The 14,794-nt window shown below is 34.4% G+C and overlaps 3 protein-coding genes across 3 annotated transcripts in view; 1 reads left to right on the top strand and 2 right to left on the bottom strand.

Moving 5' to 3' along the window:
- Positions 1–1,919, bottom strand: part of LOC110104399 (auxilin-related protein 2) — a 35,214-nt gene extending 33,295 nt beyond the window's left edge. Inside the window, exon 1 of the mRNA XM_020833482.2 lies at positions 1,118–1,919. Coding sequence (XP_020689141.1) covers positions 1,118–1,728 — 611 coding nt within the window. The 5' untranslated portion in view covers positions 1,729–1,919. The remainder of the gene's footprint in view (positions 1–1,117) is intronic.
- Positions 1,920–8,777: 6,858 nt separating this feature from the next.
- On the top strand, positions 8,778–11,918 carry LOC110104396 (translationally-controlled tumor protein homolog). The gene is made up of 5 exons (XM_020833479.2): positions 8,778–8,957; positions 10,257–10,330; positions 10,421–10,549; positions 10,660–10,817; positions 11,538–11,918. The coding sequence occupies exons 1-5, from the start codon at positions 8,930–8,932 to the stop codon at positions 11,653–11,655; spliced, it is 507 nt and encodes a 168-aa protein (XP_020689138.1). The 5' UTR covers positions 8,778–8,929; the 3' UTR covers positions 11,656–11,918.
- A 1,272-nt stretch (positions 11,919–13,190) lies between these two features.
- Positions 13,191–14,423, bottom strand: LOC110104400. Its single transcript, XM_028697221.1, has 2 exons — positions 14,219–14,423; positions 13,191–13,333 (listed from the first exon to the last, which is right to left on the bottom strand). Exons 1-2 carry the CDS (start codon positions 14,421–14,423, stop codon positions 13,191–13,193), a joined length of 348 nt encoding a protein of 115 aa, XP_028553054.1.
- Between the last annotated feature and the right edge of the window lie 371 nt (positions 14,424–14,794).

Genomic DNA, 14,794 nt, shown 5'->3' with positions numbered 1-14,794 from the left:
TATGCAGAACAAGACCAAATAATCAGAGCATCATTGTACAGGGCTTTCATATACTGTTATTATTATTATTATTATTATTATTATTATTATTATTATTATATATCGCAAACTATAACATTAACAATATATTAAAGTATAGTTCTTTTTTTTTAGTATCATAGTCATTCTTATCACTGTAAACGAGGCACTATGGGCACTATGGGATAAGAGAAGATCTCTAGAAACATGAAAAAAAAATGCATTTGTAAAAGTCAATTAAGTGCTTGATAAATACAGATAAAGGTATTCCTAAGGACATCCATGGTCAACAGGAGTTCCATAAAGAAATTATTTAAGTAAACATAAAACCTTCAATCCAGCTAGAGAAGTAGTTGAAAGTTTATTTTTGAAGGTATTGCGTTATTTCAGGGAGCATTAATTTTTAATTGCATAAAGCAACACACATTCTGTAATATATATATATATATATATGAATAAAATTTGTTTTTCGATGATTTTTCCTTTTTATTTTCCCTTACCACAATTTCTTCCAACTAATATGTTGGACTTGAAGGTTTTACTAATCCAAACCTAGGATAAGATACACAAGAAAAACACACAAATCACAAAAAAAAATTACAATTCACAATTTATTAATTTTTAATTTAGGCAAACATTAAACTCATTTAATACAAAAAAAGTACAATTCATCAATGTCAGATCTCCTCTGGTTTAAACACAATATATTCATCCAATTTAAAACTGATAAACGATCCTCACTGCTCTTCTGAACACAAAAAAATGGTAGCTACCCTCAACTGAGCTCCATATCAAAAAGCAGATAGCATCGCAGCATGTGCTATCTTGAATCAAACAAGTATATTAGTCCTAAAAGCCAAGAAAAATGGGAAAGCAGCCCCGTTTCTCTCAACAATGTGAACACTAGACAAAGCTCAAAGGCCAGTTAGTCAACATTAAGCTACAGATTTATGTTCAAATGAAAAATTCACCACTCAACCAGGCAAAAGTTAAGAAAAATCGTTTTAGCTAAACAACCCAAACATCAATTTTAAGGGGTGCCAGCTGGGAATGGAACACTTATCTAACAAATAATCACCTTATGCGTCTAGAGAATTACCTCTTCTGTGGCTGACTGCTCCCACCAAAGCCCGGTAACAATTCCTCAAAAACGGAAGAATCTTTATCCTTCTTCTCCAATGATCGCATTTCCCCTGCACTCTTGGAATCCGGCATTCCCTTTCCGAGGTTCTCCAACAGATCTTCGTACGGAGGAGACGAAACACTTTCCGCGGCAGAACCCAAAGAAGCGAATACGTCAACGTACTTGGCTGACGAGGAGCTCTTCACCCCAGGAACTCCAACGAATATGTCGTCATCATACACGGGCTTATCATAGACAGGCAAAGACGACGATTTCGGCGGCACCGGATCTTTAAACCCCTCGAAGATTGAGTCGATCGAAGGTGGAGAGGAAGACTTTTGGGGTGGCCCTCCAAACACGTCTTCGTAGGAAGAAGGGACTCGATCGGCAGATATACCCCCTCCACCACCGCCACCAAAGAGGGGATCATCAGGAGACGAGCCGGATCTTGGCTTGTTCCAGGTCGGGACGGCAGAAGGGGTTCGGACGGATCCGACCGGAACGGAGGATCTAGAAGCCGCCATGGGAGCAGACTTGCCCTGGGGCCTCATGCCAAAGTCCCGGGCGAGGAGCCCCAAGTCCTCCATACCGATGGGAGAACAGAAGATAAAGCAAATTAATTCCTAGATCAAGCTCGCGGGAGATGCGGCGGCAGATTCGAGATCGCCGGGATCCGGCCGAAGTACACCGTACAGAGAATGGAGATGATGAGAGAAGGCGAGCGAAGAAGGGAAAGGAACGAATTTGGGTCTGGGCGAGTTGTTGGGTTGGTGGTTCGGAGCATTTCAATTCCGGATTTACGGGTTTACCTCGACGCGGGTCACGCGGGTCCAGTGGGCCCGACTGTATTCTCATGCGGTCCCATTTACGATCCACGGCTGCGATTTCTAGGATTGGAGTTTTGGGCAAATTATTCTCTGAATCTCTTTCAGAGATCAATTAGAATATGTCATGCCATTTTAGTTTGGTATCTTGTTCAATATCGAGTTCGATAGTATTGACATCACGTATTTTGGTTGGTCTCCAACTAATGAACTGTGTTCGACGTCCGCACTGAATAATTTCTCAAAATCTTTTTATTTAGGATAAATTATTAAGCGCGGAGTTCAGTGTGACTTTTACAAAATGCGTATTATATATATTTTATGTACAAATTATGTGGCTTGACTTGATTGGAGTCTCGATACAAGCTATATATGGATTACACATGCAATAATTTCTCGCTATTTAGACCCAACATTTGGGGCCACTTCAAACGTTCACGCCCAAGTTTTTAACAATTTTTTCAGAGGATATAACGCCCTGAAAAAAAAAAACCTAAATTCCTAAAGGAGAACCTTAGTGCGCTAAGGATAATTTAGGGCTTCAATGCACTGCTTAAGTAGTGCCTCTTAAGCTTCTTTTGGGACAACTTTATATAGGCTTCATTTGGGATAGCTTTCTTACAGCTTTGTAAAGCTATTTTTTAGTTAAAAAATCTTCTGAAAACTAGAAAAAAGTTGTCGTCTAAAGCTGTGATTGTTTTTTTATTGCTTCTTAAAACAACTTTCTAGTTTAAAAATTAAAATTTTTATACTTGAAAACCACTTTAAGAAGCAGTAAGAAAGTCGTTCCAAACGAACCCTTAATCTGTTGGTTGGAAGCTTTGACTATCAACTAAGGAATTTTGATTTATATTTTGCTTATATAATATCAAAAATAATAATTTTTTTTCTAAATCAATTTTGTAGTATAATTTAAAAAAAAACGAAAAAAAAATAGTAATAAAAAATATCCCAATCGAAGTATTAGTTTTTTATTAGATTGGCCCAATGGAAGGTTTTAGATGAGGTTCTACTATACGGAGATGGATACACTGTCAACCAAGTGCGCTTCCTTTTTTCGGTACCTGATTGGTTGGATTTGGTGTTTGGCGTTTGTTTCGGAATACAGGATGAGTAAAAAAAATATGGATTACAGCGAGTGGATTATTTTATTGGCTTTTAATGAACTAAGCAACGTGATAAAAGTGCTAATAATAAGTTATTAATTTTACTACTAATGGAAGAGAGATCAACAGACGAAATAAGGATAGAATTGCCATTTTTATTAAAATTGATTGACTTTAATGCTCTATGCTAAGATATCTTCTGCTTTATAGTAAATGCCCAAACACATTTCCAAGTTATCGTATTTTAATTCGATTGGTCATTTATTACAATATGATATTTGGCCATAAATTATGTTGAAAATAGTAAGAAAAATGAAAATTAATTTTGAATTTATTTAGTTTTTATTCAATGGTAGTTGGATGCAATTGTTGTGGGCATGCATGCAGGGGGGCACAACCATCCTTAATTTTAGGGTGTGCAAATTCATTATATAAAAATTTTTAAAATATATATAAGCTAAAATTTTAAGCAAAGTCTTATATTTCATTATAATTTATGAATTAAAAAATAATTACAATTTTTACATAGTACTTTAGATGTTCTAATAAAGTTGCATAATGGCTTCATTGAAAATATAGTCAAATACTTCATACACAATGTATGGCATTAGACAATCATTGAATCAATCATCACCCATTTTGTTAGGCAATCAATGCTAAATAATTTTTAATAAAAAAAAACTCTCTCTACTATAGCAGTAACAATTTATAAAGTTAGTATTAAAACAATAAGTTTTGTTGTGGGCTAGAATATACGCTGCGATAGAGTTAGAAAATATTCGTCTTAGCGTTGTACTGATATTCAGCACACAAGCAGAAGATAAAAGAACACCAAGATTTTTACGTAGAAAACCCTGGAAAGGAAAAAAACCACGGGGCCACGCCTAGTTGAGAATATTTCACTAATATTTGCTTGAGATACAAGAGGCTGACACATCCGTAAAAGTTAGGATGATCATATTACAATGAATCACTTCTGGATTGAAATCCAATTACAATGTTGGGCAGAGTTCCGGCATCACTTGGAGACCAGGCAAAATTCCTGCATTGTTTGAAAGTCGGACAGAATTCTGGCGTCATTTGGGCGGAGTTTCGGCGTCGGGCGAACTCCGGCGTTACTTGGGCTGAATTTCGTCGTCACGTGGAAGTCAAGTAGAATTCTGGCGTCTGGCAGAATATCGGCGGTGGTTGAGGAGAAGTTTCTTCCATCATATTCTTCTTCTCTTCTTCGTCTTCTCTTCTTATTCTTGCTTGGAACCCCTCTTAAGAGAAATGAGGGGCTATTTATAATTTTCTTAGAGTGGCATGACCCATAAATAGGGGGAGGATCAAGGGCAAATGTGGAGTGGATTAGATGGACGGTCGATATTGAATCCCTTGATAGTGAACCGTTCGTCAGACATTTGAAGGTCTTAATGATATTGGAATTTGGCGATATTGATTTCATTGGATTCGACTCATCAAGCCGCTCGATTTGACTATAAGAATGTCAGATTTGGAAAATGTTTCGTAATCCAAATTATGGATTGAACCTTTCAAATATGCTTCGGGTCTTTGATTTGGACCCATTTGGACTCGGATTGAGTTGAATTTGGTGTCATTGGGTTCGTATTTCCGAGGCGCTCAGTTCGACTATAAGTTTACTAAAATCAGAGTCTAGATGATCCCATATTTAATTTTTGAAGTTTCCAACTTGATTTTGCCTCGAGATTCGTGTCCGGTCAAGATAATTTTTTGATGACATATCAAGTTTATAAATCAAGGGATACACAATATTCTTTTTTGCATTTATAATATATTTTGCAAGAACATCAATTCTAGTCAAAGATATGAACTTGACGCTTGGTATGCATATTAATAATACAAATATATAGCTGATATTCAAGAGATATAAGATCAACCATAAAAAAATCTGTTGGATATAACTTTGCAAGATAAATTAAATTTCTTCTTATTTTTAATTAAAATTAATTTTAAATTAAAGAGTTTAACTTTTTAAAAATAATGATATATTATATTAATATTTTTAATTTGAAAAAATATAAATATTTCTAAATAAAAATAGATAAAAAAAAGGATTAATAATTTAAAAAAAGTAAAAGAAAAGGGCAGCGGGATACCAACGTGGCGGCTCCGGACTTGAGGTTTAAATCGCTGGCGGCGGCGTCAATCATTGGCAATGCAATGATTGCGCCGCTGCACAATCATTGTCGCATGATTGATACGGTGGCGGGACCCATGCAATTTTAACTTAACCGAGCTAGCATCCCGCCGCAACCATTCCATCTCCTGCGGTTCTGAACAAATGGTCCATATGGCATCGGACCAAGATCCAGGCAACGGGAGCATTCTACGGTCAGAGAGCGCCCGCGGTATGGTAAGATCTACACTGGTTATCAAAGCATCAATGGTCCATATGTTGCATGACTCGAAAGCATGTTAATATGAAACCCTAAAATGATAATCGTCTTATTCTCACAATTAGATCAACCAAATCAAATGAAATTTTAAAAGTAGATTACATGCATGAAGATCATTTGTGCATTCGTGGGGGACTGTTTTCACGATCTAAAACGCACTATGTGTAAACCTATTTTGACTCTAGATGTTATAACCTAGGGTTAGGGTTTTACCTCAATCAAATGGATGGATTTAGTAGATATTGGGCTTGTTGCACTTGTTGATTGTCCATGGTCCCAGTTGTAGAAGGAATCGAAGTCTCAAACGCTTTTGATCAATAGGAATCCGCTTTGGAAGTTATTTGGCTTATGTTCATTGGAGATCACCTCGCTAGCGGCTTAAACCGATGAGGCTTGACTTGGAGGAGGTGGAGGGAAGGTGTGGGAGCTCAAGCACAAAAGATCTCAGCTTAAGAGGGCTTAGAGTGAGAAACAATCCAAAAGTCCCTCTACACAAACCCTAAACTCCCTATTTAATCCCTAAACATTCAATGGAAAGTCTAGATCACATCTAGGGTGAATTAAGAGGGAATTTGGCTCAATTGGCTGGGATTTAGGTCAAGGCATTGATTGAAATGAATTAAATGGATTAATTAGGCTTAATATGACCCAAATAGGTCAAATTGACCTAAGGGTTGACTTGGGTTGACGAAGTCAAGGGTTGACTTGATCAACATGGTCAATTAAACTCAAGATGTAGGGGGTTGAGTCCAAGGCATGAATAGAGTTAATTTGAATTGAATTTAGGCTCATTAGGGCTTAATATGTCAACTTGGGTTGACCCAGGGCATGGGTTTGAGCTCAATAAACTTGGTTTGACCCATGGAACCCAATGGAGGCATGAGATTGAGCCAAGGAAGCTTGGAATGGATTTGAAATTGAAAGGTTAATAGGTTTGAGACTGGGTATGTGCTCAGCAGACTAGGCTTGACCCACTGAATTCAAGGGAGGTGGTCTCAGGGTCTAACTTAGTCAATTTGACCAAGCAAAATCCTTTGACCAAGGGTTTAGCTGAAAATAAGGTCAACAATCATCACTTTTAATGCAAAAATTGCAAGAACCTTTCAAACAATAATTTAATAGTAGCCAAAATTGGAAACTACACGAGAAGGAGAGAATGAATATACAATTTCAATAAAAAACAAATTTAGTATGGAGATTTTTTGAATTTTTTTTGTACATAGAATCCCCTCACACATACAAACAATATCCACTTTGAAGAACTATCATATCCTATGAGAGAGAGAAGAAACTAACCTTTCTAATATCCAAAGCTTGATGGTTCTATAACAGGAAACACCAAGCCAAATGTGATTGGTTGTTAGAGATTCTATTAGCCATCAGAGCCTGAAGAGGAGGATGATTATTAAGAGAAGTAGGAAGAAGAGGAGGGTTCAATTGAAGAGTTTTCATAGGCTCGCAAGAATGAATGGAACCCCGTTAGAGCCGATTGGTCGTTGGGCAACAAGAGGAGCTTTTGGGTTTTGTACCTTGCGGCATATGGGGAGGGGTGCAGCTTGCACGATTGGAATGAGGAGAAAAGTAGGCATGTTAGGGGAAAAAAGGTTTTTTAGCAGGAGAGGCAAAAACTCAAAATTTCCCCCTTATAAGTTTGTTTTTTTAGTGTGCGAAATTTCCCAAACTAACTTACACAAGGTTCGGCTTATACATGTATATAATATAGAGTTAGAGAAGGATTTTCATCTAATATTGCACTAAAAGTAATTTTGATAATTTACTTTCATTATATGTGTTGCATGCAAAAACATTCAGAGTAGTAAAGAGATGGAGAGTTTGTCATTTTAGCATTTGTACGAATATCCATGGCTCACACAAATACAAAATAAGGGTCAGAATTATAAGGGACATTGAAATTTATTTGAAAATTTTAAAAGAAAAAAAAATAAAGTATGGTCAAATTAAAATGACTCCACTAGTGTTTAGCATTGGTTACAAATGATGTCACTATTCTAAGGAAGGCATTGATTTAACAAAGTAAACATATACTATATAAAATATATTATGTGGTTGAAGTTGGAAGAGCCATGTGGTGTATGAGATATCTTCAAGAAATCATTTTCTTGTTTTTTTTCCTACTTCTTTGACAAGAGGAAATCATAGGCAAAGAAGTTAGGTACAAAATTTTGTGTTTACATCTAGAGTCAGAGTTGGTGTCGATGGCATACATCAATCTTATAAATAATGACTTGCATTGACATCATTAGCAATAGTAAGTGGTGAAAGTCAGTAGAATTTGAAGTAGAATGACACCAATAAAAAAAAATTTATATTTCAAAGGGTTGTAGTTGGGATATGGTGGTCAAAGGATAGTAGCCGGGCAATGAAGATGGGAGGACCATAATCAAGTGACAACTGTTAAAGGATTATAATCGTGCACCAAGGTTGACAGATTATATTCTGCAATCATATTTATGCAATGTTGGTGGGAGGACCATAATGCAATGATGGTGGGAGGACCATAATCTACATTCTATTCTGCAATCATGTATTGTAGTGTAATTATTGTATATTCATTTTATTGATAAATGAAAAAAGATTTTTGTAGATGAGTTGATATTCAATATACTGAAAGTTATTAGTAGTTATGTGATTATTATTTAATTTAAAGTTCAAAATTGAAGGAACGTTCTAAAAATTTTCTAAAACTTAGATCCTCATATTTATCTGTTGTTAATCAACATAATAGGATATTTCAAATTTGTGAGTCTTATCAAGTTGAGTTATGACATAAGGAGATTGATTGATGTAATGTGAAACAAATATGAACTAATTTAAAAAGAAATTCAAAATACTTAAAATTTAAAATTATTTATATTTTTAATATGAAAAATTACGTATAAATATCCTGATGTAAAATATATTATGTTAGGTTTCGAAGTCCGTAAATTTATATTAAAATTGACACAATTAAAGTAGCGATATACTTTATTTAAACTGTTTTTTTTTTTGCTAACTTTCCTAAAAAAAACCTTTTTAGCGGCCGCCCTGATTTTCTTCTTTTTTTTTTTTAGCAACAAGCCTGGATGGATCAGAATTTAACTTCGAGTTTAAACTTCCAAAAATTTCTTTTTGACCCACCCGCGTGTCAGCACAAAATCAGAAGAAAAAAAAAACCGATCTAAACCGTCTCGATTCAGTTACCCGAATATGCCGATTGATCGACGGTTGCCAAGCAAGATTCGAGATTTTTTTTTTTATATATAAAATTTACGAAAAAGGCGGAATAACCCTACACCTCCTCTGAGTCTGTCGGTATTTTTTTGCTATAAATTGGAGGTGTTTCGTCTCTCCTTCTTCATCTCCTGGTCTCACGCCTTCCCTCGTATTCTTCTATCTCTCTGATTAATTGCGCTTGTTGATACTTTTTTGCGAGGAACAATGCTAGTCTACCAGGATCTCCTCACTGGTAAACTTCGAACTTCGGTTATCTTCATCTTTTTTTTTTTAATTTGATTTGGTTATGTTTTTGTTGGTAAACTGCTTCCTAAGGGTTTTTCTTTACGGTTATTTCTTAATTTTAGTCTGTGCGTTGATCATATGAACTCATGAGTTGTGTGTACTGAGTGGAATTTCAATTGAATTTGCTTTTCGGTTTTTTATTTTTCTTTGGTTGGTATGGGTTAACGTAGCCTTGCGGATACTAGTATAATAATTGTAGGGCTATGCTTGTTTCCCCTAGAAACTTGGTTTTGTCTTATAAAAAGCGCCCCTTGGATTAATTAAATCTGTCATAATCTGATGCCCATGTGTTGTTTCTGGTGTTGATCGCCCTAACCTGTCTTTGATTTGTTCTTGTAGTGATTTTTTATGATTATCTCATATTAGAATTATGTTTTTAGGGTTTAGGGAAATGTGAAACTCGAGAAGCAATTTAGAAAGAAAGTTTGAGGAAAATTTCGTTGGTTGTTGCAATTGCGATTCGCAAAATTTCAGGGTCTTATGGCCTACTTGGATATGAGGTTGTGCCTTATACATGATGATGCTTTTCCCACCTTTTCATTAGATTGTATTCGGGCATCTCCAACCGAAAAACAAATTTTCCACTCTAAAATGCAGTAAAACTTCAAAACGTCGTAACTCATCTCTAATAGAACTTCATTTCCTTTTTCTTTCGCGCGTTTCCTGCAAAGGTAACAATCCCTCTCCTCTTTCGTGTGCTTTTCTCCTCTTTAGCGCTCTTCTTCGACAAATTTGACTACCCAATTTTTTAGCGTAGGTGAATAGTCTGACGGTAATATTGGTGTCGCACTATTCACCTACCAAATTTTAACGTGAAATTTGGAGTTTGAATGCAGTGAATGGCGGATGACATACGGTGATATGCAGGTCGGTTGGAGATGAACTTATAAAGTATAGTTGCATAGGCTTTTTCTCAAAACTAGAGAAACGAGAGCTATAATGCTTCTATAATATACGTAATTGTAGAAGAATTTAAGGATAAAACTTTCATATTATTCATAACCACATAAAGTTTTTCTCAAGAGGGTGACACAGCTACTTGTTCATTCCACCACTGCTCATTTCAGAGTTTTCAAAGCATATTTTTCCTTAACTCTAGTTCATGTAGTTAACTAGATGGAATATTAAGTGCTTTCTTTAACAAATTATAAAAGCATCTTGTGATAGTACACATGGTTATCTATTTTGCTTATCTTAATGATATTAATTTGATTTTTTTTATAATGATTGTTCCTGTATCATTTAGGTGATGAACTTTTGTCAGACTCTTTTCCTTATAAGGAAATTGAGAATGGGATGTTATGGGAAGTCCAAGGAAAGGTAATAAAATGTGATTCTTTTTTTCTTTTTTGTATTAGCAACATTGAGGTTTATATATACGGAACATTATTATTTCTTTTGGATAAACAGTGGGTTGTTCAAGGTGCTCTTAACGTGGACATTGGTGCAAATCCTTCAGCCGACGGTGCTGATGAAGATGAAGGTGTTGACGATCAAGCCATCAAAGTCGTTGATATTGCAGACACTTTTCGTTTGCAGGTTGTTTCCATCATCTGAGTTTTCAAAATTCTTTTAAATTTAGTCATTTGGTAAATTTAAACCATATTTATATATGAGTCAGATTTTTATGTTGCTAACATTTATGACAGGAACAACCTTCATTTGACAAAAAGCAATTTGTCACTTTTATGAAACGTTATATTAAGAATTTAACACCAAAATTGGAAGAAGAGAAGCAGGATTTGTTCAAGAAGCATATCGAGAGTGCTACTAAGTTCTTACTCTCAAAGTTATCTGACTTGCAATTGTAAGTATTTATGACTTCCTTATTTGTTTTGAGTAGTATTTGTTAGTTTGAGTATATTATCACTGGTTTTTTTCCTAGCATAATTTTGTTTTGGTTAGGTAAAAAACTGAACTTTCTTTTATGAAGCCCCATAAGTTTATTTATTATATTTGCCAATGTTAAAAAAAAAAAAAAAAATTCCCGGCATCTAAGGGTTAGTTTAAGGTCTTGTTTGGTAGCAGAACTCCTATAAAATTTGGGTGAGAAACGGTTATTTCAAAACTGCATTTTGCTAACGGAGAAGCAAAAACAAAAAGTTTTGAAAATTGGTAATATAATGGAGATTTGAAAAACACATTTTTACGAAAGTTATGCATCCAAACAACAATCGAAATTATTGTTTGCGTTTCGAACGGAAACGACACTAACTAAGCTGTCTCAATTCTCAAATGAGGCCTAAGTGCTTCAGTTTGAATCATATATGATCTATTGTTTTAATTTCTTATGAACGTTTTCTTCTTAACCAAGTAAAAGTAGGGCAATTCTTGTGATAATGACAATGTCTTGAATTTATAGCCTCAATTAAAATATAGAAAGTATTTCAACATACAAAGTTTGTTTTCTGATTTACAAGCATATCTGCATATGTAATTTCATTCAAGTGTTAATGTTAGTCTGAGTGTGTCTCTGGTTTTTCATAAATTATATTTTGTATTACTTTTTTTTTGTTTGTTTGAGCAGCTTTGTTGGCGAGAGTATGCATGACGATGGCAGTTTGGTCTTAGCATACTACAAGGAGGGCGCTACTGATCCAACTTTCTTGTATTTTGCTTATGGATTGAAGGAGGTTAAGTGCTAAAAGCAAGATCTACTTCATGCAGTTCGAGGTTTTTGAGTTCTAATATTTATCCAACTATATGTCTCGAGTTTGAACAATGTTACTTGCTATTTTCTTTATATTTGCTTACTATTCATGTCTACTTCATAGTTGTTAGGCTTATAGGTCCTTGTTTATTTGATTTTGTGATAGAAATTGTTTGGATTTTGATTCCTTGAGGTGTTTAAAGGATCATGATACATGATTTTATAATCATTGGTTTACTTTGAGATGCATTTGGTTCATTGTGCTAGAAATTTTGGAGAATGATTTTCAATTTTGGCAAAATGAGCTTTATAATCCTTGCATTACATGTCTAATCAATCAAAACATGTATTGCACTTTTTTCATAATCAATCTAATGTCTAAGGCTTCGTTTAGTACGGTTTTTTTTTTTGGAACGGGTTATCCACTCGCTATTACCCCGAAAGGGCGCATGATAGCGTGACTAATCCTCAACTAACCTAGTAGAGGCACCCAACCCAGAAACCTCTTAGCCTGCACTTGATTGGGCCCTACTTAAGAGGTGTTTTCAACCGTACTCACCCACCAACCAAGCTAAGCAACGGTAGATTAGTATGGCTTTCTTACTCCTTAAAACATCTTTTAAATACAATTTTTTTTTACGAGAAAGTTGTTTTATGAAGCAGTAAGAAAGCCGTCCCGAACGAAACCTAAAATACATAATTTTATAGGTCATTGATTCTGTTTGAGACACGCAACTGAAAAATGATCATTTAGCTTGCTCCAGTTTTCTTCACTCAGAAGTCAGAATGCTTACAATGAAACAAAATCCATAATGGGAAGGTTTTTATTCTTATAAGAGAAACTTTTATTGATGATGTTGAACACAATATATAGTAAAAAAAGCTTACAAATTTATTTCCATTCTCTATGCTTCTAAGCTTTGGAGTATAAAAGTGCTATAAGTTCTACAATCACCAGAGTTGTTTGCTTGAGCTATCTGATAATCTGATTGAAGGAAAAGATCAGTTTTCTTGCATGGGTTGCTTCACTATCATCACATTGCACCTTGCATTGTGAGCGCAGTAGTCTTTCACACTCCTAATCACAGTCCTGCACATAAATCAACCTGATTTAATAAATGGATTTGACTTAAAAAAAGATTAAGAATTTGTTCGAGGCGTCTGTAACGGTCTGTAGCTAAAGCTCCCAACCAACAAAGACGAGCTGGGCAACAAAAGATTTCAAAATATTTAAAAAGAAAACGGACCTCTTAATTGATGGATAGCCATAGCTTCCCAAAACTAGCAAATCAGCTTGAAACTTCTCTACAGCATCACAAAGAACAGTAGAGGCATCTCCTTCTATCACTTCATAGACAACTTCGCTGGTCTGTGCTTGATCAACACCAATGCCATAAATAACTATTATGTATCAAAATTTACAAAAAAAAATAATAAATTTTTATTTTCTTTATCATTGAAAATAAAATCATAATATTATAATTTTAATATTATTAAAATTCAAACTAAGTAAAAAGAATCTAATAATTTTCAATGAAAAATTCTGGCGTAATTTTTTCTGCTGATCATTAGCACTACCGTTTTGGCAACGCAGAGCTCCCGAGCCTCCGCAATTACGGACGTAGCAATTTCGCTTAAACTGGACTCCACGAAGGGCAGAATATCGACGGCTCCTTCAAGGAAAAATTCAATAATTTTAATTTATTTTTGAGCTTCTAATAGAAAAATAACTCTGTTGCGTTAGTCATTTTTTAAGCAACTTTTTAGAACAAAAATTTTAGGTTCAAAAAATTTGTGCTCTAAAAAATTGCTTAAAAAGCAATAATTCCAAACTAAATCTTAAAATTTTGTTTGAAACAGTTTTAGTAAATTTTTTTTAAGTAAGCTAAGCCGCTAGTAAAAAATAATGTATGTTTGAAAGATAACATTTTCATCACAATTTCAAACTTTTGACTTTAATTTTTTTTTTTTTTTGGAAAAAATATTCTTGAAATTGTGATTGAGAAATAAACTCTATAAATTAAAAAACATGAAAGTTTAAGGGTTTATTTGTAAAAAGAAACTTCACAATTAAAAAATTTCTAAAAAACATCAAAAAATAATAGTAAAACAAAATGATGATTGGAATCTGAAAAGCAAAGTAGGAAGAAAGTTATCTTAAATGGATATTAAGGCTACTTTATGACAGTTTTTTCTTAATGCTTTCTAAAATAGTTTTTGGTACAATAATTTCTAATTTAAAAATTTTTATATTAATATTTTTTTTTAAGAAACAGAAAAAAGCCGTCCAAAAAAAACTCTAAGTTGACTCTTTATTTGAAATAATTTTTTTTTTATTTTCTTGGGAAAAAGTAGTTAATAAAAAAAAATCTTTGAAAGAAGAGCTTTAAAAAATAAAAAAATATACTTCCTCAAATAAAACTTACAAAGAATATGAGCATCACACCAATATGTTTTTTTTTTTTTTAATGTTGAATTTATTTCAAAAAATATATAATAAATAATTAATCAAATAAATGTTATAATCTATTCATCTTGATGAGTGTAAGCAAACAGACCTAAGCCACCGAAGCCGATGACGGAGGAAGGGGTAGGTTTGGCGTAGACGACGACGAGCTTGGAAGCAGCGGCTCCAGGCTTGGCTTCGCCGGAGAAGTGGTGGCGGAGGGTCCAATCCAGCGCGTAGAAGCTTTCCTTGCAGTTAGTTAAACCCACCAAAATCACCTTCTGCTCCTTCTCTCCGGCCGCCTCCACCACGGCCATGCTTCTCTTCTCCGGCGAACCGAACGTGAAGCTAACCAGGAAGAATAACGCGCTTTATAAAAAAAAAAAATTTCCAGCGCGAAACTATGCATTGTTTTCTTCGTCCGTACGGGCCCACATTGATTTAGTGGCAATTGTATTATATATAAAGCCTTTAATAATTAACTTGATTAGCAATAGAAAAATAAAGGGAGATTTACATACATACCACTTAATACTATTCTATTTACATATTTAACATTTAAAACTTTAATATTACATACATACCACTCATAGCTCATTTTCATATCAAATATGAGTGGTAGAAATGAAATATATGAGTGGTAGGAAAGAAATATAAGTGGTATATTTGATATTAAAATAATATAGGG

Source organism: Dendrobium catenatum, unplaced genomic scaffold (assembly GCF_001605985.2).
Source record: "Dendrobium catenatum unplaced genomic scaffold, ASM160598v2 fragScaff_scaffold_104, whole genome shotgun sequence".
Lineage (NCBI taxonomy): Eukaryota > Viridiplantae > Streptophyta > Magnoliopsida > Asparagales > Orchidaceae > Dendrobium > Dendrobium catenatum.
The sequence above is the reverse complement of the archived record's forward strand: the minus strand, read 5'-3'. Positions and strand labels throughout refer to the sequence as shown.

Excerpts from the sequence above, each read along its gene's own strand:
- LOC110104396 (XM_020833479.2), top strand. The coding sequence starts at position 8,930 with ATGCTAGTCTACCAGGATCTCCTCACTG. Across the intron at positions 10,331-10,420 it reads TATGGGAAGTCCAAGGAAAG|TGGGTTGTTCAAGGTGCTCT; the intron begins GTAATAAAATGT and ends TTGGATAAACAG. Across the intron at positions 10,550-10,659 it reads CAGACACTTTTCGTTTGCAG|GAACAACCTTCATTTGACAA; the intron begins GTTGTTTCCATC and ends CATTTATGACAG.
- LOC110104400 (XM_028697221.1), bottom strand. The coding sequence starts at position 14,423 with ATGGCCGTGGTGGAGGCGGCCGGAGAGAAGGAGCAGAAGGTGATTTTG. Across the intron at positions 13,334-14,218 it reads CATCGGCTTCGGTGGCTTAG|GAGCCGTCGATATTCTGCCC; the intron begins GTCTGTTTGCTT and ends TTTTCCTTGAAG.